Source organism: Neovison vison, chromosome 11, assembly GCF_020171115.1.
Source record: "Neovison vison isolate M4711 chromosome 11, ASM_NN_V1, whole genome shotgun sequence".
Lineage (NCBI taxonomy): Eukaryota > Metazoa > Chordata > Mammalia > Carnivora > Mustelidae > Neogale > Neogale vison.
Window position 1 is genome coordinate 121,135,427 of NC_058101.1, and position 25,717 is coordinate 121,161,143.

At 36.0% G+C, this 25,717-nt stretch overlaps 1 protein-coding gene across 8 annotated transcripts in view; it reads left to right on the forward strand.

Moving 5' to 3' along the window:
• MAPK10 (mitogen-activated protein kinase 10) overlaps window positions 1–25,717 on the forward strand; it is a 346,291-nt gene that overhangs the window by 294,795 nt on the left and 25,779 nt on the right. For all 8 annotated transcript variants that reach the window (XM_044224602.1, XM_044224597.1, XM_044224596.1 and 5 more), the window contains 2 exons: window positions 1,114–1,296; window positions 4,595–4,719. In XM_044224602.1, the coding sequence (XP_044080537.1) occupies window positions 1,114–1,296; window positions 4,595–4,719 (308 nt within the window). The remainder of the gene's footprint in view (window positions 1–1,113; window positions 1,297–4,594; window positions 4,720–25,717) is intronic.

A 25,717-nucleotide genomic window follows, 5' to 3' on the forward strand; every position in this document is an offset into this window, starting at 1 on the left:
TACAGTAGCAAAAATGAATTAATTAACACTGAAGGATAAAGTTGTAGAAAAATAAACAATGTAAGAGAGAGCACTGCCTGTGTTATTGTATTTAAGAATAATTTCTAAGTTCTATCATTCATTGCACACAGCAAGGAAATCTGTTTGAAATTAACTTCTTCCAGTTGGTTCTTCAGAGTCATCATGAGTGGTATTTATCATTCACAAGGCTCTGATATATCAAACATTAATGATAAATGGAAAAGAAAATCGCAATCAGTGAGTATATCTGTCAAAGATCCTCAATTTGGGGAGTATTAATTTTCATAGAGAAGTAATATTTTCCTGTAGAACTCCCCATGCTTACTATACTTTAGAAATACAAATACTTGGATGGAAATCTGTTGTCTTAAGTTGAACATCCTGTATTTATCCTGATACCACATGGAAAGGAATATTCTGGAATGCAGGGGATTACTATCAGAAGTAACAAAAATAGGTATAAAATCATAATTACTTTAAGAATGAGAAATCTTTAAAATTTCTAGAGAAGAATAATGAGAAGAATAATGAGTTATTTTATCAAAAATTATACTGATCCCATATTTGATGCATTAGTAAGATGAAGAGATGATGAAATTTCCTAGAGAAAGGAAGAGAAAAATCTTAAAAAGGAATTTTAAAAAATGTAAATGAATCTTATAAAATATTTATGTATTTGTCATTTTTAGTAAACAAATGATTGGGGTAATTTCATGATAAAAATATTTTGTGCCATATTTTTTCTCATTTAAATCACATGGTTATATAGAAGCCTTTCTCAATATAAGAAATTCTTCTTCTGTCATTTAAATAGCTTTTCATCTTTACAACTCAAGGACTATTTCATGATATCCTATTTTGTTCAGTAATGCTAGTTCCCCAAAAGTGTATTTATGCCACAGGTGAATTTAAAATTCCAGAAGAGTCATTGTATGACAATTCTGGTTTTATATTCTAATCCTTTCTGCTTATTAAACTCCAGTTATGTTGGTGATTGCTCAGGATTTGGAGAAGCAGTTAGTCTCCAAACTAGTGAAAGGCAAGGCCTAGTAGGTTTGCACTTTTTTTTGCCCTTAACCATTCAATTCTCAGATATTGACCAGTGGAACAAGGTAATTGAGCAACTAGGAACACCATGTCCGGAATTCATGAAGAAATTGCAACCTACAGTAAGAAACTATGTGGAGAATCGGCCCAAGTATGCAGGACTCACCTTCCCCAAGCTCTTTCCAGATTCCCTCTTCCCAGCGGACTCTGAGCACAATAAACTCAAAGGTATGCCCATCAGGAAAAATTTCAGAACTACCGAGAACTACCTCAATTTAAGGAGTATTTTTTAAAGATTTTTAGAATTATTATTATTATTATGTTGACTAAGAGCATTTGATCAAGGATTTTAGAATTGTGTGGATATTCAGAGGGAAAGATAGTAATAAAGGATGTGACAGTGGTATGGGTAAACTATGTCATGAGACTTATTTGGAATCTCAAAATTCTTTTGCAGTGTTAACTCTAAAAGACCAATGTGATACACATTGAAGTCATTGTTCCAATTCTTTTTATTACTCTGGGGAATATTTTCAACACAGTTTTTGGTTGTGAAATCTTGGAGATGCTGTTGTTTTGAGTTTTTTAATTTGTATTTTATAGAATGTTAAACCACTATTTTTTCAGAGTGACAAATGAGATTTACTTACACATTTTATATTCAATAGAAATACTTTCATTAATAAGTAGTTCTTACTACTACTATGTCTGTAGTTAAGAACTTCAGTAACAAATCTTAGTTTCTTCACCCACAAAACTTGGATAATAATGCCTTAGTCATAGGATTAGAGTCAATGGATAAATTTGGCAATGTTTAAATATATACTATAAATAATATTCTATTTCTTATTTTTATTTAGAACATTTAGAGAACTGATTTTGAAACAAATTTGATTTTTTTCCTTGCCTGAGCTCAACCACTGTCCCTGAAAATCTGTGTGGACCTGGATGGGTTATCTAAACTATCTATAGTTCCTTTAACAAATGAAAGTAGAAAGTGTCTACCTTAGGATCATTGGGAGGATTAACTGAGTAAATATTTTGTCAAGTGCTTAGAACAATGCCTGCCTCACAACAAATACTCAATAGCTGTTAAACATTTTAAAAAACGTAATAATTATTATTTAAAATGTAACTGTAGCTATCAAAAAAGAAAAAGGATACATTTTTTTTTGGATACATGCTTTTGAAAGTTGACCCTAAATGTTCAGTGGGTAATTAATTAACACAGACTTAACTTAGAGACATAATTCATAGCTAATACAGACTTAAATGAAACAGAGGAACTAAAATGTGGTGCTATCTCCCAGGTCTTATCATGCCCAGACTTTTATCTCCTGGGTTTTAAGTGTGCAGTGTCGTTCCTGTGTTCGTGACAGCTTTATTGCATGGTTGGGTTTCTTCCTTCAGTTGGCTGCACAGTCAATGGCAACAGACTAAATGATTACTAAATATGCTGCTTTTAAGATCAATACTGCCTATATACAGATTGAAGAAGAGCTAATACTCCAAATAGAGATTTGAAGAATTTAATGTTTTTATGATGCTAATTGACATGTCAGGCAAAAGTAATCCCTTTATATGAAGACACTTGTCGTATAACAATGTGGGGATGATAAAAGCCCTGATCAAATTATTTGAGATAATGACAGCACCTGTAGAAAAACCACTAAATAAAATACCACGCTTCATAATGTAATTCCGACTTTCTTGAGTTATTTTGTTTTCAATCATTTTCAATCTCTATGATTACAGTATTTTTATAAATTATATGCTAGTTTATATATTTATAGTTATTTAAGGTGATTTTAATATAAAAATTGGTAAATTATAAGGAATTATACAAATAATCAGAGAGAAGTATTCTTTCTATTGTTACTTAAAAAGAGCATAAAGCATTTACAAATAAAACAATGAGAGAGGAGAAATTGAAACATTTTCTTCCTCCTCATTTTGTTCCCTTCAAATAGTATTGGTCATTGTTTTTGAGAGAGATTCTTTGGCATTACTGTAGTTCATGCCCCTACTGATGAGGAGCCCATTCCAACCCTCACCCATTCTAAGAGCAGAAACATGGAGGGTTTGATGGGAGAATCTGTGGAAGGTCGGGGGGGGGGTGTCTGGGTATAAAATCAGTTACAAATCAAAGAGATCTTTGAATCAATGAAATGAATAAATATACCCCTGTTGGGCCATTAGAGGGAGTCATGGAACAAATAGAATATTTTCCCCATAAAATTTTCAAATCAGATTGGAGCTGTATTTTCTGTAAAATTTTATATCTTTAGAGATTGAAAACTAGGTGTCTTTTTGCACTGTTGTTAATTAAACTTACTTATTATTATTAATTTACTTACTGATTGTATTTACTGATATACTTACTTACTGATTAGCACCATTTGTTTATTTTTTGGCCTCTCTGATACCTCACACTGTAGCTGACACAGAGTAGACATTTAGTATTTTAAAAACTGAACTAGATCAGCATGGTTGCTGATCTATGTGTGGATTCTTACTCTCAGATCTGTCCCCTCCTGTCTATCCTTGCAGCTTCTCCCCCTGTTAAAGCCTTCATCATCTCTCCCATCCTCAAAAAAGTCACTCCTGACCTCCTTGTCTCCCTCTAGACAATACTTTATCCATTTTTTTCCTTCTCAGAAAAGCTTTTAAAAAGAGCAACTACATCCACTTTATCTGCTTCCTTTTAAAAAACTTCATTCTTTCCCATTTATTTTTAATTACATTTTTAATTTCCCATTTATTTTTAATTACATTTATTTTAAATTTATTTTATTTTAGTTACCTCCTCAGAGGTAACTATCATTTTCAGTTTGTTGATTATTCATGCGGACCTTTTCTACACATTTATATACATTAATAGGAAGAGAGGGAAATTTTATTGGGAAGGGGCAGATGTACACAAATGGTAACATGATCTGTGGATTTTTCTTGCAAGTTCATTTTTTTGCTTAATAACATGTTCATGTTCATATAAATCAACCTTGTTCTTTTAAATTGCTAACTACAATTCCATGGTACAATTGGACCATAGTTCATTTTTTTTGCTCTTTAAATGGAAATTTGACTGTTTAAAGTTATTTTTTTATTCCATAACCAACGCTGCAGTGAACATCCTTTCTGTATTTTTTTCATGAACATGCACTATTGTTTCTCTAGGCTATATACCTTAAAGTGGAACTGATGGGTCGTAAGGTATTCACATGTAAAATTTTTAATGGATAGTCCGAATTTGCCTCATAAAAATATTTATCAATGTATAATGTACAACATGAATGAACTTACCCAGTGTTAGTAAATATCATGCCACCTTTTATTTTTTTAATCTGATGAATAAAAATTATTTCCTTGTTTCATTTTGCATTTCCCTAGTCCCTTGGTAAAGTTGCTTGATGTTTGGAAAGAAGGTGCTAGCTTATCTTTGTTTTCTTAATTTCCTCCTCCCTTCAACAAATGTTCCTGTCAAAGTCAAAATTTTACTAATTGTTTCTCTCACTTATCCTTTCAGCCAGCCAAGCCAGGGACTTACTGTCGAAGATGCTAGTGATCGACCCAGCAAAAAGAATATCGGTGGATGACGCCTTACAGCATCCTTACATCAATGTTTGGTATGACCCTGCCGAAGTGGAGGCGGTAAGGCATAGGCTCCTTGACTTTCCTTCCTCAGACAAATCAGAGTAACTGGGTGCTCAGTGTGGAGAACTGCAAGAGAGTCAGAAACCAAAAGCACACACGAAGGACTCCATGCAATTCCTAAGTTACAAAGTTATTACCTTCCCCTCTAAGAGTTATTTCTTTAACCATACATGTATTTTTTTAAGATTTATTTATTTATTTGACAGAGATACAGTGACAGAGGGAGTATACTCCTTTTTCAGGGTTTTCCATGAGAGATGATGATTTATTTAGTACAAAAAGCCTTAGCCATCCATGAAACACAACCATTTGTTTTTGCTAAATTGTTAACATTTCCTGTATCTCCTTTTTTTAATTCCCAGCCTCTCCTGATACAAACTAAGTAGCAGAAATCATAATAGAGAATAAATTGCTTTGCCTCTCTTTCCTTGGTAAGATGCCTGTCATTAGTTAATGCGGCACTACAAACATTTTCCAGAGGGAGTTTTCACCAGGCCATTGGTGACTTTGTGAACCTCACACAGATTAGATGAGAAAAAATAGGTAGTCCAATGCAGAGTATTTCAAGTTTATTCTAAATTTATTGCCATAGTAAGATGAACCTCCATATTATAAATCTAGGCAGAGTTTAGGAATTTTCTCAGAAGCATCACTTTATCACTTATTTTTTTTTCCTCTTTCAATCCATTCAATATCTTCTCACCCATCTCTTTCTTATATCTTTGCCTTTCCCTTTTCTGTATGGAGACAAGACTAATGGTTGTTGTTCCCCATGTGTCTTCTATATGCTTCCTAATGGGAAAGTCCTTTTGTCCCTCCTCTAAATGTTATCATCAACAATGTTATCTTCTCCTCAAAGCCTCAATATCTCAAATTCTTAGAATACCTCTCTGCTAAATGATATATTTTTTTAACATAACAACTTCAAATTACTTTGCTTGAATGGGTTTTTAACATTCTATTTGAAATACTCTCTTTGCTTGTTTTCTCATGTCTTTCTCTGTACCAAAGTATTCTTTCTTGAGCATAGTTTTGCTTTGTTTCAGCTTCCTTTTGTTTTATTGTGCACCTGTCCATGTCAAGATGCAAAATTCAAACTGACATAATTCTTATCCCTTCATCCTTCACTGGGGCAGTGAGAGCTGACAGATAGGAGAGAAGATTAGGGAGAATTAAACTTTATAAACATAATATTCAAGAAACTACTTTCTGTAGGAGTCCAATCCTTATACATTCAAAAATTTTAGAGAAAACACTTCAGTGATAAATGAGTCTCTCAAGTGTGGAAGCTGGGGTGTAATATTCCTTGGTGACATTTTCTTAAAATCTGTTCTCTTAAGCAGTTTTACACTGATGTTGACTTTTCACTTTGCTTAGAATTTTTAGTTACCTGATTTGATTCTTACAAAATAAAATCCTAATATTTTTATGGATAAAAGAATCACTTTTAGTCTCCCATTCTTGGGAAGTACTTTCAAAGATGTTCTTGGGACAGAATGAGGTAATGAAATAAGTAAGAGAGAGTACGATGTGTATATATGTGGAAGGTAAGTGTAAACATTTTCTCGTGGATAATTTTCAAGAAAATACTTTAGGTTATGTTGATAAAAATTTTAGGCAAACAAATTATTTGAAATTGCTGCTCCTCATTTATTTTGATCATTCAAATCATATGGTGTCTTTATTTTTTCTTATATCTATTGTAATATGTGTAATCTGTTTTTAATAGATGGTGACCCAGAGTTTAATTGCAATAGTAAAGTCTGCATTTGTAATTCACTTGTGATTATGTTGTCTATAAAAGAGACAGTTGTTTAGAATCTATAACAACATATTAATGAATAGCATCAGTGAGTTTTTAAAATTTGACTTTTTATGAAAAATTTCTTTGAAGGATAAAAAGGTAAGATTTAGGGCACTAAAATGGCTAAAGCTCTTTTCTCCCTCATTTCAATATTGTCATCCTGGGGAATGGATAGTAACAACGTTTAATATGTGAATTTTAGGGGAAGGATTTGATAGATCCAGAAGATTTTGGAAAAGGGATCACTTAATGCAAAGAAGAACAGCAGGTATTTAACATTTAGATTGGGATCATTGGTCATACAAGGGTAAACATGTTTCACATCTAGACATGTTGCAGTGAATAATAAGAATCCTGACCCCAGGGCAAGGATAATTTATTACTCTATAAAATGTACTATAGAAGTCACAACTAGGAAGAGACAGATCCTAAAGATGCTAGAAGCAGTGGTCAACTATGCTTTCTGCAATACACTTAGACATAAGGCCTTTGTTATTGCATGTTAACATGCATTTAAAGTAAAATAACCTTTCTTTATGAATGCATGGCAAAGCTATCATTTCAAAGATATATTTTCTGCCAAGACTGCCAGGAATATTTTGCAAAATAAACTCTGGTGTGTTCTATAATCTAAGCAAATGGAAATATTGAATAATCAGAATTTCCATGATTAGAAGTCATCCAGGATATCCAGGCTCAAGAAGCCTTCAAGTAACTCACATGATGTTTAGAGAGAAGAAAATTCAAAGATGAGAGGAGAGAAAAAAATATGTTACATCGAAAGAAAATAGAGGCAAGGGAAGAAGGATAAAGAAGAAAGTGCAAGAGAATGTGATGTTTTCGGGAAAAATGGGAAGGAGAGGAGAGAAATGCTATGTGTACTAATTTATTTATCCTACTACAAGCTGTCTTATCACCTGTTTCCAAAAGTGCCAACATACTTAGATGAAAAGAGAAGAGCTTATGAATGCTGTCACAACTCTAAGAGAGAAAATAATTCATGCGGCCATGAAGTTGGGGAATTTAAAAATTGAATGTCAAGGTTAATGGTGATCTGTGTAATAGTGCATAAAGAGTTTTAAAGTTACAACTGCTCAAATTATTAGCAACATCTTATTCAAATAATGTTCAGAGTAACAAAAGAATGGGCCACAACAGAGTGCAAAGGCCACATCTAGTGTCAATCCTTTTTCACGAAAAAGTTGGAATTCATTCTAACTCTGGTTCAATATTCATCAAGAGAACAAAAACATTATAATAAAAATGCAATTTATTCAGTTGAGTGCATCTTCACAGATATGAAAAGTGGGGTAGGTTGAAATTTCTGCTTTCCCACTTACTGGCTGGCCTTGATAAAGTTTTTTAAGCTTTCTGCAACTCAGTTCTCTTAACTCAGAATGGGGAGCATGCATACTTCCTTCACAGTGTTTCTCTGAGAATATAAAGCGTAATGTGCTCAGTACAGGACTACCGTCAGTACTGACAGGACTACCGTCTGTAAGGATCATATAAATTTTTCTTCTTATTATTGCTGTTGTTACTATAAAGAATTTTACATGCAAGCCTCAACTACCTTTTGATATTTGGAAAGATAAGGTGCCTGGGTGGCTCAGTGGGTTAAAGCCTCTGCCTTCGGCTCAGGTCATGATCCCAGGGGCCTGGGATCGAGCCCCGCATCGAGCCCCGCATCGGGCTCTCTGCTCAGCAGGGAGCCTGCTTCTTCCTCTCTCTCTCTGCCTGCCTCTCTGCCTACTTGTGATCTGTCGGTTAAATAAATAAATCTTTAAAAAAAAAAAAAGAGCAGCTGGCCAAGAAACTACAGAAGTATTGTACAACATTAAAAAAAAAATACAACATATTTTTAAAAAAAGTATGTAGCTCCTACAAGACTTTAAAATGCTGGTCCTTTTCTTGCCTGATATATGCCCACTTCTATCTTGTCAAGTGCAAGAGAATTTGGTGCCATTTATTTAAGCCCAAATAGAGGCACATTATATAGTTCATAAATCCTTGTAATTATCTTTATGAAACTAGAGGATATTCAGGACTGTTTGGGGAATCACTTTAAATATCTTCTCCGTGTTCTGTTAAAGGAACAGTGAGGATCAGTTGCCTTATTTCTACCAGATTCTTGAGTGTAGAAATTCTGTTAGAAAACAGGGTGGTTTTCACTTTGCAACCTCTGAGAATAGAGATATAGAGGCACTTCAGGTGCATTATCATGGACTGCAAGCCGAGAAAGAGTTGGTTAACTGTGTTTCAGGGCATAGAAACAGGGAATTTAAGAAGAATATGAAATGTGACCCTTTTTAAAGCAGACTTTTATTTTTTATTATTTTATTTTATTTTTAAAGATTTTATTTATTTGACAGACAGAGATCACAAGTAGGCAGAGAGGCAGGCAGAGAGAGAGGAGGAAGCAGACTCCTGGCTGAGCAGAGAGTCTGATGCGGGGCTCGATCCCAGGACTCCGGGATCATGACCTGAGCCGAAGGCAGAGGCATTAACTCACTGAGCCACCCAGGTGCCCCTAAAGCAGACTTTTACTTTTCTCAGAAATTCTAGAGCACCCTGAGAAATGTTTTTATAGTTGTTCTGCATTGCAAGGGCGGTAAGAGAGAGAAAGAGACAAAGAGCAGGTGAGGGAAGGGAGGGAGACTTGATACGTTCAGCAACTCAACCAAAGACCTCAAAAGTCATCCCCATAAGGAAGCCAATTAAAAATGTAGGGGGCAGAGAAGGACATTTGTTTATCTTGGTTCATGACAGAAAGGAAGGATCAGGACCTGACACTAGAACCATCTTCTAAGGTGGGACTGATACTGGGGACCAGGCTCATGAGAAGCAGTGTTCAGCCAAATCCACTGTTGTGTTGAAGGCCTTGCCTCAGAGAGCCTTAGATACAGTCCTCAATGGTCAAAACGTTATTCTGGAAATCTGGACAGAGGTCCAGTTTGGTCAGTCAGGCAGTTGGTATCTAAGAATTCTTTTCTCTAGTGGGCAAGCCCTGGAGACTTGAGAATCCAGAAAAGTGCTGGCCCACAACACAGGGCCTTCCATATGGTAGCTGAGTCAAAGTTCCAGGAGGGAACGCTGGAACAGAGGCATGGAACATGGACCCAGGGCTGAGGAGATTGAGGAGAGAGGCTGGAAATGTTTTGGTTGAGAATATAAATACACTTTTCATCCTTATAGAGACCAAAGAGATGGTGTGATTAATCCAATCCGTCTGGATAGAATATGATTAAGAAGGCAAGGTAGCACTGAGTTTGTTTTATTATTTCTTACCTAATTCAAAATTAATCTGAGACTTGGGACAGGCTGGGTGGGAATTTAATCTACCTGTACAAATCTTGAGTTAAACCATCTGGTCTTCAGATTCCCAGTGAGTGTATAACCCCAGAAACAGATTTTACATATTTTAACATATTACATATTTTAGCACTGGAGTTCAATTAAAATAACCACTTAGAAAAATGTAAGCCCCAAATAGTCATGTTACACATTACTGTTTGTAACATAAGGTAATTAATAGAGTCTTAAGTGTTTCATTGACATTATTATTAACTATGCTTTCCTTTAGGGACTATGTTATTTTTTGCCTCCAGTAGAAGGATTTATGGGAACAAGCTAATCTGGCTATGTTAAGCTCTTTCATTGCAAGGCCATCATAGATTTCCTGCTCTTTGAAGAAAGTTACTACTTGACATTGTTTTAGCCATCTTCTTGTCTGCAATTGTATCTTATCAGTCATTACCAAAGAAAACACATGGAAAGGATCATCAACCATACAGGAAATATGCATTTTTTAAAATCTACTTGTAACATAGTTATGCAAATTTTCTTTTATTTATTTTTTAAAGTCCCACTTCTTTTTTTTTTTTAATTGAAGTATAGTTGACACACAGTATTACATTAGTTTCAGGTATGCAACATAGTGATTCTGCAAGTCTATGCATTATACTACAAGCGTAGCTACCACCTGTTACCATCTGCTATTACAATAACATTGATTATAGTTCCTGTGCTGCACTTTTGTCATTATGACTTACTCATTCCTTTCATTCATTTTGCCCAACCCCCAAACCTTTCCCTTCTGGCAACTATCAATTTGTTTTCTCATTTATTAGTCTGTTTCTGCTTTTTGTTTGTTTATTTACTCATTTGTTTTTATAGATTTCACATATAAGTGAGATCACATGGTATTTCTCTTTCTCTGTCTGACTTCCTTCACTTAGCATAATACCTGCTAGGTCCATCCATGTGTCTCAAATGGCAATCTCTCATTCCTTTTTTATGGCTATGTAATATTCCTCTATGTGTGTATGTGTGTGCATTTACATGCCACATGTTCCTTGTCCATTTCTCTTTTGGTGGGTATTTAGGTTGCTTCCATATTTTGGCTATTGTGTAATATTGCTATAAACATAAGGACTCATATATCTTTTCAAATCAATGTTTTCATTTTCTTTGGGCAAATACCCAGTAGAGGAATTACTGAATCATATGATATTTCTATTTTGTTTAAAGATTTATTTATTTGTTTATTTATTTGAAGAATATTTATTTATTTATATGAGCAGGGGAAGGAGCGAGAGATAGGGATAGGGGAAGCAGACTCCCTGCTTAGCTAGACCAGAGCTCAGTCTCACAACCCTGAAATCATGATCAGAGCTAAAACCAAGAGCTGGAAACTTAACCAACGGAGCCACGCAGGCATCCTTAATATTTATATTTTTAATTCTTCGAAGAATCTCCATAATGTTTTCCACATTGGCTGCACCAATTTATTTCCCACCAACAGTACATGAAGGTTTTCCTTTCTCCATATCTGGTCTAACACCTGTTGTTTCTTGTGTTGTTCCTTTCAGCAATTCTGAGAGGTGTTGAGGTGATATCTCATTGTGGTTTTGATTTGCATTTCTCTAATATATTAGTGATATTGAGAATCATTTCATGTGTCTATTGGCCATCTTTATGTCCTCTTTGGAAAAATGTCTATTTGGGTCCTATGCTCATTTTTAAAAATTGAATTATTTGTTTTGTTTTGTTTTATTTTTGATGTTGAGTTGTAGAAGTTCTTTATATATTTTGAATACCAACTGCTTATCATATATAATATTTGCAAATAGATATATGAATTTTAATGTTCCATACATCTGGAAAATGTTCAAGGAAAATCTTTTTTGTTATTGTTGTTCAAGGTAAATTTTAAATGAAAGCTTAAAGATCCTTACAGAATGGTTTTGTCCTACTGTTCAGCAAATATCAAGATTTAGAGTATCAACTCTTCAACTGTGAGCAGCTATAGGAACACAGGACCAGAAACCATGATGAAGAAAGAACATGGGGTCAGAAAGCATTGAGAAGAAAATCAGAAGCCTGTGGTCAAAGTAGTGCAGATTCCAGAGCTTGGTCTGAGCAACTCAGGGTGAGAGCTGATACTGATTTGTGGATAGATCAGACAGGAAAGGCAGATAACAGTTCAGGAGAGACATGTGGCCTGATGTCAGAATTCTAAACAGATGCCACAACAAAGGGCATTTTAAGCAGTGGCAAAGCTAAGAATATTTTCTGATTGGAATGCAAAAGTCAAGAACAAGTACTCTTGGAACAACCCTGGAATTAGCAATTGTAGGAAGCTACTACCAGTCCTAGAGTGAGGAGCTGATTTACTGGGGCCCAGGCCTCAATAGTGATGGCTCTCTAGTGGGAGTTAGACATACAGAGTCAGAGGAGATACAGCAGGGGAGTCGAGAGAAATAGCCTGGCTTTTCTCCACTCCCCCCATCTCCTAGCAGTGTCTCCCTCCTGTCAGCTAGACCAGCCCTAAGTCAGCTGCGAGGTGAGCCTGGGAAACGTAGCCTGCAGAGCTTGCCTCTGAAACTTAGAGCAGAAAAAGGAAGGGTGAAGACTGTATTTGTAGGCAAATAGGGTTAGGTCTGGCACTCACCTATCCATTCTTTCCTCATTCATTGCTCCAAACTTCTGACTAAGTAAAACTGAAGTAAAACTGACTTAAAACTTTGGAGATTGGAAGAGGTGCTCAGGGGCCTCACTAGGTAAAAATGAAGTAAACATTACCTCTAATAACCTTAATAATTATTTTATTTTCTCAGATGTCTTGTGATTTCTTTCTAAAGAATCACAAGTACTATGCCAAACAGATAGTCTTGGCATAACAGTAGTTCTCATTGGATTTTTAATAGAATGTGCATACTTTCTTTTATATGTTGGTGTCACTTCTTCAGTTGTTATCTGGTTGATGAGGAGACTAAACCTTGTTAACTCAATGTTGGACAATGTGTGTTTAGGGAGAATGAGGGATTCAGCCATTTGCTTTCATTTAGGTTGTTTTAATTCTACTCTGCTATTGCCCACTAGGTAAAATACATCAAAAAGAAAAAAAAAAAAAGACCTCTATCTTTCTTCTCACCCACCTCTTATTTCTTCTTTGTCTTTTCTTTTCTTCTTAGCCTTTTCTCTTTTCTTATTCAGCTCCTATGGAGCTGTTCATACACCCTTTGATTATTCGTTAACATTTTAATATTCATTCATTCATTCCACAAATGTCATTGAACCCAAACTGTGGGAGCCCACTGACATACAGGTGCTGGTAATTTAGCAGTGAGTTTAAAAATGAAAACAAGTTCCTGCTTTCATTGATGTTGGTGGGCTTTTATTCTGTCAACAATTAATGGGAATTTTTACTGATTGGGAATCTTATAACTTATCATCTCTGGACATAATCCTCTCAAATATGGGTCATCTATCTTATTTGACTATTTAACTTATTTCGTGTATAATTTTCTGAATGTAAGAAGAATCTGTAATAACTTGTCTCTGTCAATGTTAACCAGTTGTAACTAAATCGCAGTGACTATCTTCTAATCTTTAACTAGATGTACATCAATTGCTTTGAATTATACTCAACAAATCATGTTCATCTATCTTTAGCTATAGTTTTAAAAAAAGCTATTTGGCTTTGAATATAAATCAATGCCCTGACTAGGTTTTACTAATTGAAATGCATAGGTTATTATTGAATAATCAAAGAATCCTGAAGTTGGCATCCGAAGCTTTGGAAAGGCTTCATTTATTATTTAAAGTATTATTTAAAGATTCATCTAAAGATGTATTAACTATCTGGAGCCTTCAGACAAAAATCAACTGGTTGAGAATGATGTTGGGGGATTATTCTCATTCTCTACTTCTTATTCTCTTGAATATATTTTTATAGTTAAAACTAATATCATGTCTTAACTTCCTTAAACCTACTTTATGAATGACTTATTGTTTGTATTATCTTTATCTTCATTAACTGTGGCTTAGCCAGTCGTCTTCTTCTAAATTCTTGTTAGTTCACAAATTGCTAAAACAACGTGGTAAGGGTAGGCTTATGAATATATTCAATTATAAATGCATTAAATGCATTCTGCTAGACCCAGAGTGTATATAAATTTAGAAATAAGAAAAAATATAGGCTTCCATGAATATGAATTTGATGCATCTACTGTTCAAACAGTTCATCAGTAGTAGTCCACTTTTTGGCAATAAACCACTGAATAAAATGCATATGTGTTTGCTTTAAATATTTTATAATCTCTTTATTAAATCAGTTGAGTTTAACACTGTTGTGCTAAATGTGAAGTATCTAGAAGAGATGATTTAAATGAGTTATAAAGGAAAACAGTTTTCTGCATAGGCTGTGTTACTCCCATTGAGAGGAAAGGGGATTATCCTCTTTGTAGCTGACATTTTTCTATGTTGAAGCATATCAAAAAGTTAGGGCATGTCCTGAAGACAGCTTCTGAAGAAGTCATCAGTCTGAAATTCAGAAGCTGATGTTTTTGTTTCCTGATTTCCCCCATGGGATACAGACACATGCTTAAACAGTTAATAGATGTTATTTTTGTTTGCCTTTGGAGTGCTTGAGAAGGAAGCATTTTGGATATAAAGTATATTATAAAACATTTAATAGTAGCTCTCAAATTGTGGGAAAGAACTTTTAAGTATTTAAACAAATATAACCTGCAACGTTTGAGTTACTTCAAAAAACTTTTTGTAGCAATCTGAAAATTTTTTTGAGGATGAAAAATTACATTTCACTAAAATAAAAAGACAGTGTCTCTTAACATTTAAAAGTCATTGCCTCCATTGCTTTGCATTAAAGAAAAACATAAATGGTGCTAATGTCTCTGAGTATGACTGAGGATTTTATTAGTGATCTTATTACTAGTTTGCTTCTTGACACTATACAGCTACACCCACTTTTAGAAAGAAATTAAAAATAAATCCCTCCCCCCTTTTTAGATCGTTGCAATCATGTTTTTTCTCCTTGAGATTAACTTGGAAAACTTACAGCTTTTTTCTTTTGCACTTATAACCAGACATATCTGTATATGATAAACCACATGAATTGAATTTTCTCAAGGAAGTCTTATATGGAGCTTTTATAAGGAGAATTGCTTTCTTTCTTTTTATTTATTTATTTGTTTGTTTGTGTGTTTGTTTTTATTTGGGAAATAGGGAGAGAACACAAGAGAGGGCAGGGGGAGTAGAAGGGAGAAACAGGCTCCCCCCGAGCAAGGAGCCCGACACAGGACTCAATCTCAGGACCCTGGAATCACAACCTGAGCTGAAGGCAGATGCTTAACTGACTGAGCTATCCTGGAGCCCTGAGAATTACTTTCAAAAAGACTTCTCAGATTGTTTCTAGCAATTTAAAAACACTGAACAAATATTATGTGTAAGTTCTCTTAAATATTTTTTACAAGTAGAACAACTTACCTCATTTTAGAGCAGGGAAAAAAAACAACTAAAAATGGCACCTGAAATATTTAATGTTAGCAATTTCATTTCCATAGTATGATATAGAATTAACTATGGTGTTTTAAATTTGGCAATCATTCTAAATATTTCCCTAGTGCCCATCACTAGTCTGGTCTATACAGTAATCTGTATGCAATTCACGGTGACCCTATATTGTCAGGAGCTGGGAAGAGAAAGAGGTTACTGAGTAATGCCGTGAGGTGAAATACTATTACTCTCTTCTCTCCTTCTAAAACTGCAAACATTTAAATTCTGTTTCTCAGACTAAATGTTCCTATGAATTCTTTTAAATTTGATTTGTCCCCCTCACACAGATTTAATAAACTGGCTGAATCCCTCTCTCAGCTGTTCTCTCCATCTGTCCTGACACGAGGACTACCTCTTTGAGTCTTATGATTTCTTATTATTATAGCATACAACATGCTGTGAAAAAGCTAGGGCAACACCCTGGCATGCTTAATTTGAGAAATAGCTTAGTGCAATCTATCTGTCATGGAAGACCCTTTTAGTGGGGAGCTGAACTCTGAGTAGGTTAGTTGTACTTGGAATGTCTATAAATTTAGAAATAAGTAGGAAGAAACGAGCAACAATGAATGTGAATTTGATGCACTCTAATTTTGTGTTTAATTTTAGAAAGAGCAATTCATATTTTGTGATTCTCATTTGCTTGGTGAAAGTTAAATCAATGTCTCTAATTTCTAATATCTGCCATTTGCAGAATTCTAAATTTCCATCTGTTCATGCTGATGTATTCTTTCAGCAGTAAAATGTGAGCAATTTACTAATTGCCTTCCAGAGAAAATATAACTTGCATTGCATTTCACATGCCCAGTGCCTCAGCTGTTACAGTGAAGATATCTTTTGAATCACACTGGAATTGTTTTGATGCCATGTATTATGTTGGTGGGAGCTTGTCAAAATGTTTGTTGTACATTGATTTAGCCACATGTTCTTAGTGGCCCCCCTCTCTACATGACTTATAAGAAAAATAAGTAATTCACTCAGACACTGATTTATTTGTCTCTAATTTTAGCAAACTGTTCTACTGAACAAAACATTCTCCTTGATTTCAAATCATTGGGATACTCAAAATCCACTGAATATATAGGATTCTTGAGTGTCAGACCTGGAGTTGTGGAATAATTCATTCTCAGGAGATACCTGTTTGTTGACTGGTAGAGCCTATGCTCAGGTTTTTTTTTTTCACATATTGCATTGAGCCCTTTAGACAGTAAATAGTATTATTACTCTCTTGAATATACACTGAAGGAGAATTCTTCTTGAAAGGTGGGGGGGGGAAGCAGAAATTATTTTTCCAGGATATTCCACGTCTGGTGTTCTTTGAGAGGCTGAGTCAAATGTTCTGTCAAGTTCTTCCAAATCTATAATTTTTTTTCTTCTCTCCTAGTTGATCTCTTAGGTATTGTGAGATCCATGTACTTAACTCAAGGGAGTAGGCACTTATGAGGGTGTATGCATTTTCTTTTCTTTTTTTTTTTTAAGATTTTATTTATTTATTTATTTATTTGAGAGAGACAAACAGACAGAGATAGTGAGAGAGAGCACAGGCAGGGAGGAGAGGGAGAAGCAGGCTCCCCGCTAAGCAGGGAGCCCAATGTGGGGTTCGATCCCAGGACCCTGGGATCAGGACCTGAGCAGAAGGCAGATGCTTAACCCACTAGCCACCCAGGCGCCCCCTGTATTTTCTTAATATTTTCATTCTGGAAAGAAGAGATTATTCAATTATGGCATCTGTCTAAGAGTGTCACAAAGTAGTATAATCCATAAACTGTGGGAGAAAAAGATATATAATGCACTCCTCTTTCAGATCAGCTTCTTTTTTTTTAATATTTTATTTATTTGACAGAGAGATCACAAGTAGGCAGAGAGGCAGGCAGAGAGAGAGGAGGAAGCAGGCTCCCTGCTGAGCAGAGAGCCCGATGTGGAGCTCGATTCCAGGACCCTGAGATCATGACCTGAGCTGAAGGCAGCGGCTTTAACCCACTGAGCCACCCAGGCGCCCCTAGATCTGCTTCTTAAAAGATAAGCAAAGAAGTCAATGTTGGAATTGTGAAGTGTTCTATTAATGAAAACTTACCAGTTTTTTACAGTAAGAACAAGAATACAAAGAGGAGGGAAAGAGTAGAGTAGGAGTAGGTCAGAAGAGAGGATCTCTATTCAGCAGCTTTGCCTTGTAGAGGTCATAAAAATGGCTAATCTCTAAGATGCATAACCTATTTGGTAATTTGCATTCCTGCCTTATTTGTTCACCTGCAGTGTTGCTAAAATAATCAAATTAGACTGTTTCTTCACCACAATTTTTTGTGTTTCATAGAAGAATCCCTTCTAAACTACTGCATATTTAAATCCATGGGCAGCCCTAAGGCACTCCAACCCATCCTCTTATCATTAGGAGTGTGTTTAATATACAGCCTTTATTGATAAAGAAATGAATACTGCAGAAGTGGTAATGTTTTCTGCAAGGCCCATATGTTAATTATTACATAGAAACCTTGTGATTTCAAGATCACTTCATTTCTATTCCTAGTAGTAATGCTTATTAAGTGGATAGCCCTGTTTAAGTTTCTAAATCTGCTCTGGTTTGCTACTTAAAATGTTGTCTTTTCTTTTCTTTTTTTTTTTTTTAAGATTTTATTTATTTGACAGAGAGAGATCACAAGTAGGCAGAGAGGCAAGCAGAGAGAGAGAGAGAGAGAGAGGAGGAGGAAGCAGGCTCCCTGCCCAGCAGACAGCCCGATGTGGGACTCATACCAGGACCCTGAGATCATGACCTGAGCTGAAGGCAGAGGCTCAAGCCACTGAACCACCCAGGCAGCCCAAAAATGTTGTTTTTTCTGTGTCTCTACAAGATTCAAGGAGGTTTGCATGATGAACCTTTCCCTGGCCTCACAATCTAGCTTAGTAGCTTTCTTATTCTAAGATTCATTTACCACTAGAGATTCCTTGGATAGGTTTTTTAGAGCTTGTGAAAAAAGTCTTGAAATTTTATGTCTGTAATTACATGTGTACATCTTCCTAGAGTATGCCCAGGGTAGTTCATAAGCATTATGACATTTTTAGAGATATTACCTCTGAATTTAACTCTAGTATTTTAAAAAGCATCTGTCTACCACAGAAAAGTCTGAATGAGGGGGATACAAAATATGGGTAATTTACTGTTAGAGTTGACTATCCATTACAGGCATAACTAAAAGAATTAAGGCACTGCTTAGAAAATCTCAGCTTATTTCCTTGAGATAATTCTTATTTGTAAGAAAAGATCTTTCATCTGTAAATATCCAACTTTTTTTAGGAAGGTATGTAGGGGGAAGTGACAGATCAATATAAAGCACTATGATTTCAGTTTTCAATTATTATGACTTTTTTTTTCCAATTTATTTATTTTCAGAAAAACAGTATTCATTATTTTTTCACCACACCCAGTGCTCCATGCAAGCTGTGCCCTCTATAATACCCACCACCTGGTACCCCAACCTCCCACCCCCCCGCCACTTCAAACCCCTCAGATTGTTTTTCAGAGTCCATAGTCTCTCATGGTTCACCTCCCCTTCCAATTTACCCAAAAGCACATGAGGGAGACAAACCATAAGTGACTCTTAATCAATTATTATGACTTTTAAATTTTATTGACAATATGAAGAAGTTTCCTATGGCCCTAGGTAAATTTAAAATGTCCTTTTTTTTTTCAAGAAATAGAAATTAGCAGCTAGTGTCTATTTTCAAGTAGGTAGCCCCTCTCTTGTGCTATGAAGCTTTCAAGAGTTCATTTGGCAAGTTTGTTTACAGCTTTGTGGTGGCGTTGTTCCACGGCGAGCGGTCGGTCAGCAGATTTCATGAGAATGGCAAGTCTGACTTTTCTCTTATCCTGCTTCTACTTTGTTTCTCCTCATGAAGGATGTACTTCCTTTGCACTCTCCGTATTTCTCTGCTCTGTTTGTTCCAGAGATTTTTGTTTGCTTCTTTTTTTCCAAGAAGATGTTTCTGTTGTGCATTGCAACATAAAAGTAAAACAAGTGAACAGGAAAGTCCATAAAATGGCATAACTTCTTCATTATGCAGGGGGATCATAGAGTTAAATCAGTCAACAATCTTGCATCAGAATTCATGCTTAGAGTTGTTTATACTATCAAGGTTAAGAGGTAAATTGAGAAGTTTCACATTCTGGGGAGGGGGGGAAATAATTAGCAAGTATGATCCTTAATGATGCTGAAAATATATGTGCAGTCATGTGAAAGCACTTATTAATTCTGTAGAATGTTTCTCTTGACTTTTTTAAGCCCCAAATGAAAACTGCAGAGATGAAGTCAGCATGCCATTTAGAACTGTACTATAACTAAAAGTCTATGGACTGGAAGTTTGGGGAGTGGCATGTGCAGGAAAAGGGTGGGCAGGAAGCATTCTTGAGTGCTAAATCATGGTAACCTTCAGATTCAGGGAAAAGACTGGATCTGAACCTTTTCTTACCAAGTGTAGAACCATTGCTTAGGCCCTAGGGCATCCATTATATGTGAGGAGAGAGTAAAATGGATTCAGCCAACGATGAGACAGAATATTGAAAAGGTTACACTCCCTTTTTATAAGTCTATTAAAAGTTTATGGTCTTGCACAGAGTATGTGATCTAATAAAATTATTATGTCCCTTTCTAATGGCAAGATAGTCATAAGAATGATGAAAACCACTTCCATAACTTGGTGAAGGTTTAATAGGAGAATAACAGGGTCATTTGTCGAATATTGGCCTACGACATCTTGTGAAGGAATGAAACTTATTATTTTGAAAAATGTTTTTAATTCATAACCAAAAGAAATTCCCTCCAGCTTCTAATTCCAGGGAGAATCTGATTCTCATCTTTATGTGTTTTTTGAAAACTGAGCTCCTTTCAGGTTCCTTTAAAAGTAGTGAGGGACAAAATGCTATATGCCTCAGTCACTTTTTCTGAAAATTTCTTAAGATGTTTGTTATTTTGGACTGAGTTCATCAGAAAACACTTTTGGTGACTGCTTCATGAAGTATGCCCCAGAAAGCTATTTTCATAGTAGGGCAATGCATCCCCACTTATTCTGAAGCAGGCTTGTTCATGGTTCTTGCTCCATTCCTTTGTGACTCCTGTTTCATCACAAAGAAGTTTATTATTGGCCATAATTCTTACACATACACTCACAGAAGATTTCTTAAGCTCAACCACAAATAGAAGGCTTAGCATCCATCTAAACAAAAAATTTGGCTTGCACTCAGTTTATTTATAATATTGTAGCATATAATGTAGCTTCTTCAAGCAACAACTAGAATGTTGACAATGGGAGAGAACAAAGAGCTACAAAATGTGGAGACCAAGATCATACAGGAAGATAATAGAGCACAATAGAGACCACTCAGGGTTTACAATGAGAAGACCCAGACTCAAGACTTCACTTTACCTTGGACAAGTTCACTTCATTTATTCCCTAAATTTTTTTAAAAATTTTTACTTGTTTATTTATTTTATTTTTTTTTTATAAACATATAATATATTTTTATCCCCAGGGGTACAGGTCTGTGAATCGCCAGGTTTACACACTTCACAGCACTTACCATAGCACATTCCCTCCCCAATGTCCATAACCCCACCCCCTTCTCCCAAACCCCCTCCCCCCAGCAACCCTCAATTTGTTTTGTGAGATTATGAGTCACTTATAGTTTGTCTCCCTCCCAATCCCATCTTGTTTCATTTATTCTTCTCCTACCCTCTTAACCCCCCATGTTACATCTCCACTTCCTCATATCAGGGAGATCATATGATAGTTGTCTTTCTCTGATTGACTTATTTCGCTAAGCATGATACCCTCTAGTTCCATCCACGTTGTCACAAAATGACACATGGCCATTGAAGACTCATTAATTATACTAATAAAAAGGACCTAGTTCCTCTTATTTAGTAGCTTATAGCATGGTAGGATTGATAGATAAGTGAGAAATTATAACCACGCTGGTAAATCCTATGAAAAGATGCTATAGAAGCTAAAGGAATGATGTATTACCTGTCTTTTAGCAGACAAAGGAGGCTTTCAGGAGGACAAAATTCTTAAATAGGACCAGAAGATGGGTAAGAGTTAACCAAATGAGAGGCAGGTAGAAGAGTACGACCTTCCTTGTGGTTAAAAAAAGTGGCCTTTTCAAATGCCAGAAGAGAAGAAAGACTTTCCTGTAGTCCATCTGAGGAACTGTGAAAATGCACTGTGATCAGGGATGAGAGCTGTGAGAAATGGAAGCAGAGACAAGGTCAGGAAGCACGGTGAAGTCATTCCCACCCAAAGGTAGGGGGAGTGACTGGAGGAATATCATTCAGAGATGTGTGCTTTGGATAGACCATTCTTTCTCACTGGTGGGTTGATGAATATTAGTGAAAGACCAGTTAGGAAGCTAGTGAAGTGGTTAAGAGAAGAGATGATGGGGCTGGGGGTGGGGTGGGGAGGGCACCTGGGTGGCTCTGTTGGTTGGGTGGCTTACTCCTGGTTTCAGCTCAGTCATAATCTCGGGTCCTGGGATTGAGTCCCACCTCGGACTCTGCGCTCAGCAGGGAGTTTGCTTGGGATTCTCTCTCTCTTCCTCTCCCTCTGTACCCCACCCCACCCCCTGCATTCTCTCTCTCTTGTTCTCTCAAAAATAAATAAATAAACTCTTTAAAAAAATGATGATAGTAAAATGAATGCTAAATGGCAGTGGGGATAAAGAAAAAACAACAAATTCAGAGATGTTTTTGGTGGTATAATTGTTGCAACTAACCTTTACCTATTAAATGTCCCAACCAACAATGTTTTAAGAGATAAGGTATATTATGTGAAAGTGGTCGGTAAACTTTGAAACCACTCAGTGTTACCAAAGAAGGACTTTTTAGCCTACAGTTGTGATTGAAATAGTTAAAATATAACAGTTTAAACCTATATGACATAAGGGAAATAAAAATGTCATTCATTTCTATCTTATTGATAAAAATCTCAGAATTATTTTCTTTTTAAATTAATCTCACGAAACAAACTGTGGGTTGCTGGGGGGAGGGGGGTTGGGAGAAGGGGGGTAGGGTTATGGACATTGGGGAGGGTATGTGCTTTTGGGTAAATTGGAAGGGGAGATGAACCATGAGAGACTATGGACTCTGAAAAACAATCGGAGGGGTTTGAAGTGGTGGGGGGGTGGGAGGTTGGGGTACCAGGTGGTGGGTATTATAGAGGGCACAGCTTGCATGGAGCACTGGGTGTGGTGAAAAAATAATGAATACTGTTTTTCTGAAAATAAATAAATTGGAAAAAAAATTTGTTTTTAGACAATTTCATCACTGGCTGAAAAGACATGTTCTGTTTGAAAAAAAAAAATCCACTATGTGAAATGTATTAATTAAATAGAAAGATAGGGAAAATGTAATGTACCTTACGTTAGTACATAGTCCTCTATGATCGCATTTGTAAAGAAGAAACTTGAGCGATTCTCAATATTTTGTCTCCCACAACATACCTGAGAAACAGTCGTCAATTCATTAGGGCCATCAGTTCATCAGCACTCACTAAGATAATGATTTTTTATGGGATGTGTGGGGTATATCAAATTCTTGTGGTCAGATAATTAACTGGAAATAATTCCTCACCCTCAGATCATTCTGTTTCCTACCCAGTCACCGCCTACTTCAGAACACTTTGTCCTCATCACACAAACCTTCGATATTATTGCTTTAGGAGCAGCTTGAGGATAGCTGCTTTTTTGTCTCATCCACTGGGATCATCTAAGTCACTACATGAAGTTCTTAGCACACTGTATGTTTTTGGAATAATTTATTGAATTAATGAAGTGTTTTTAATCAATTTATATTGACTATTTTTTTTTAACCTCCCCACCCATGTTTCTAGTCTGCATTACCCCAGTGAAAAGAAGCACTACCACTACCTCTGGATACCGTTATTCCTATTTTACAGAATTTTAGAGTGACTTTTACACAGTCACAAAGCTAAAAACCAAGGTTCCAAGCCAGTGCTCATTTCATTATGTCACAATATCTTTTAAAAAGCTCTATTTTTCATCATATACAAGGTCTTTTAATAATGTACGTACTGAAAACATATAGGATAGAAATGAATTTAAAATATTTGCCACTTTTTTGATAACCACTTTGTGTAAAAAAGGGATACATGACTGTTTTCTTATATAATGTGCCAGACATACTGAATCCATATAGAGAGAAGAGACAGTACTTATTAGGTTAGTATAACTCTTTATACTTCATTGAAAAATTTTATTAATCCTGAATCTTTATGTCATGTCCAAGATTTTTCAGAGAAACCAATGCAGGGGAAGAAAAAAATTATATAAAAATTATATATTTTTAAATTAATAAAAGTACTTTGCAATTGAAAAAATATTACAATTTAAGTTAAAATACAATAGTATTTCTATAATAAGAGTAAAGGATAAGAAACCCATTTTTCTTAATATAATTTCTAATTCTGTAATTATATATCTATATTCACTGTGGATTTGCATCTTAGGACTGCTTGTTTATGCTAACTTGAGGAGTATGGTTTTCTCTGGTTAATGTCCCTAGGGTGGATTGTTACTGAGTCCTGTTACTAATATAGAAATGCTAAAGATTTTCCCCCCTGTTCATTTGCTTCTGTTTTGTGACTATAGGGCAGAGGTACAAATGACTTGTGGCCTTAATTATAGGCTAACGTAGAAATATTTGTATACAGTGTATTGATTTTTCACCCAGAATGTTTTTCTAGCTTCTTAAAGCTCATTTTTTAAATTTTTTTTTTAAAGATTTAATTTACTTATTTGACAGAGAGAGAGAGAGATCACAAGTAGGCAGAGAGCCAGGCAGAGAGAGAGGGGGAAGCAGGCTCCCTGCTGAGCAGAGAGCCCGATGCGGGGCTCGATCCCAGGACCCTGGGATCATGACCCGAGCGGAAGGCAGAGGCTTAACCCACTGAGCCACCCAGGTGCCCTTAAAGCTCATTTTTGCCTTATAACATATCACTGAGCTAATGTAGCCTTTGCTTGTGGAAAGCTTTACAATAAAGACTTTTGTTTCTTGGGGCACCTGAGTGAACTCATCTGTTAAACATCTGTTAAACATGACCCTTCAGGTCAGGTCATGATCCCCAGGTCCTAGGATTGAGGCTGGCATCTAGCTCCCTGCTCTGCGGGAAGCCTACTTTTCCCTCTCCCTCTGTCTACCACTCCCTCTGTTTGTTCTCTCTCTTTCTCTGTCAAATAAATAAATGAAGTCTTTTTTTAAAAAAGTATGTATAAAAATAAACTTTTGCTTCTCGAAATCTTTTTTTTTAAAGTCAGCATTATCATAAGCTTTTTTTTTTTTTTAAGATTTTATTTATTTATTTGACAGAGAGAGATCACAAGTAGGCTGAGAGGCAGGCAGAGTGAGAGGGGAGAAGCAGGCTCGCTGCTGAGCAGAGAGCCCGATGCGGGACTCCATCCCAGGACCCTGGGATCATGACCTGAGCCGAAGGCAGAGGCTTTAACCCACTGAGCCACCCAGGCGCCCCTGCTTCTCGAAATCTTAAGTTAACATATTTTTCCTTTATAACCTTTATAACCTTTCATGTGCCATTATCATATCACACATTATGCTGAAATGATCCACATTTAGGTCTGTCTCTCCCAACTCCACTAGTCTAAATGACCTTGGGAGCAGAAATTCAGTGCAAAAAATAGTGATGAGAGCAATGGCTGGCACATATTGTATGATCAATACGTTTAATTTGAGTTTAATTCAACTATACTGTACTGGCCACTTTTCTAGTGTTTATAAAACCCTATCTCATACCCAAACTTATTTAAGTCTCAAGAAAATGATGATTATCCTCAATCAATCTTACTGAACTTACCTTCTAAATATTTCCTGACTTGGACCACTCCTCATCTGTTGGTCTACACAAACATCATCTCTGCCCTAGACTATGTCATAGTCCTCAACTTGTCTTCCAGTCCTCTTGTGTCCCTAGTAGTCTGTTTTCCAAACGGCTAGGATTTCCTTTCAAAATTTGAAACAGTTTACATAATTACTCTACTAATACTCCCCATTGGCTTCTCATCCTATTTATAACAAAATTCAAAGTAATTGCAATGGCTTACAAGGCTGGAATTCAGTGTTGTTCCAGATGTAGTTATCATAACCCACAGTAAGAAAGGTGTTTTGTATTGTGATTCCATGACAGCAAGGTCTTAACCTGAGTGGAAACCAAGAGTTGGGCACTTCACTGATGAAGTCATCCAGGCACCCCTCCCCACAACTACTTTCTGGTTTCATTTTCTGTACTCCTGCCTTTCCACTCTGCTCCAGTGTCCTG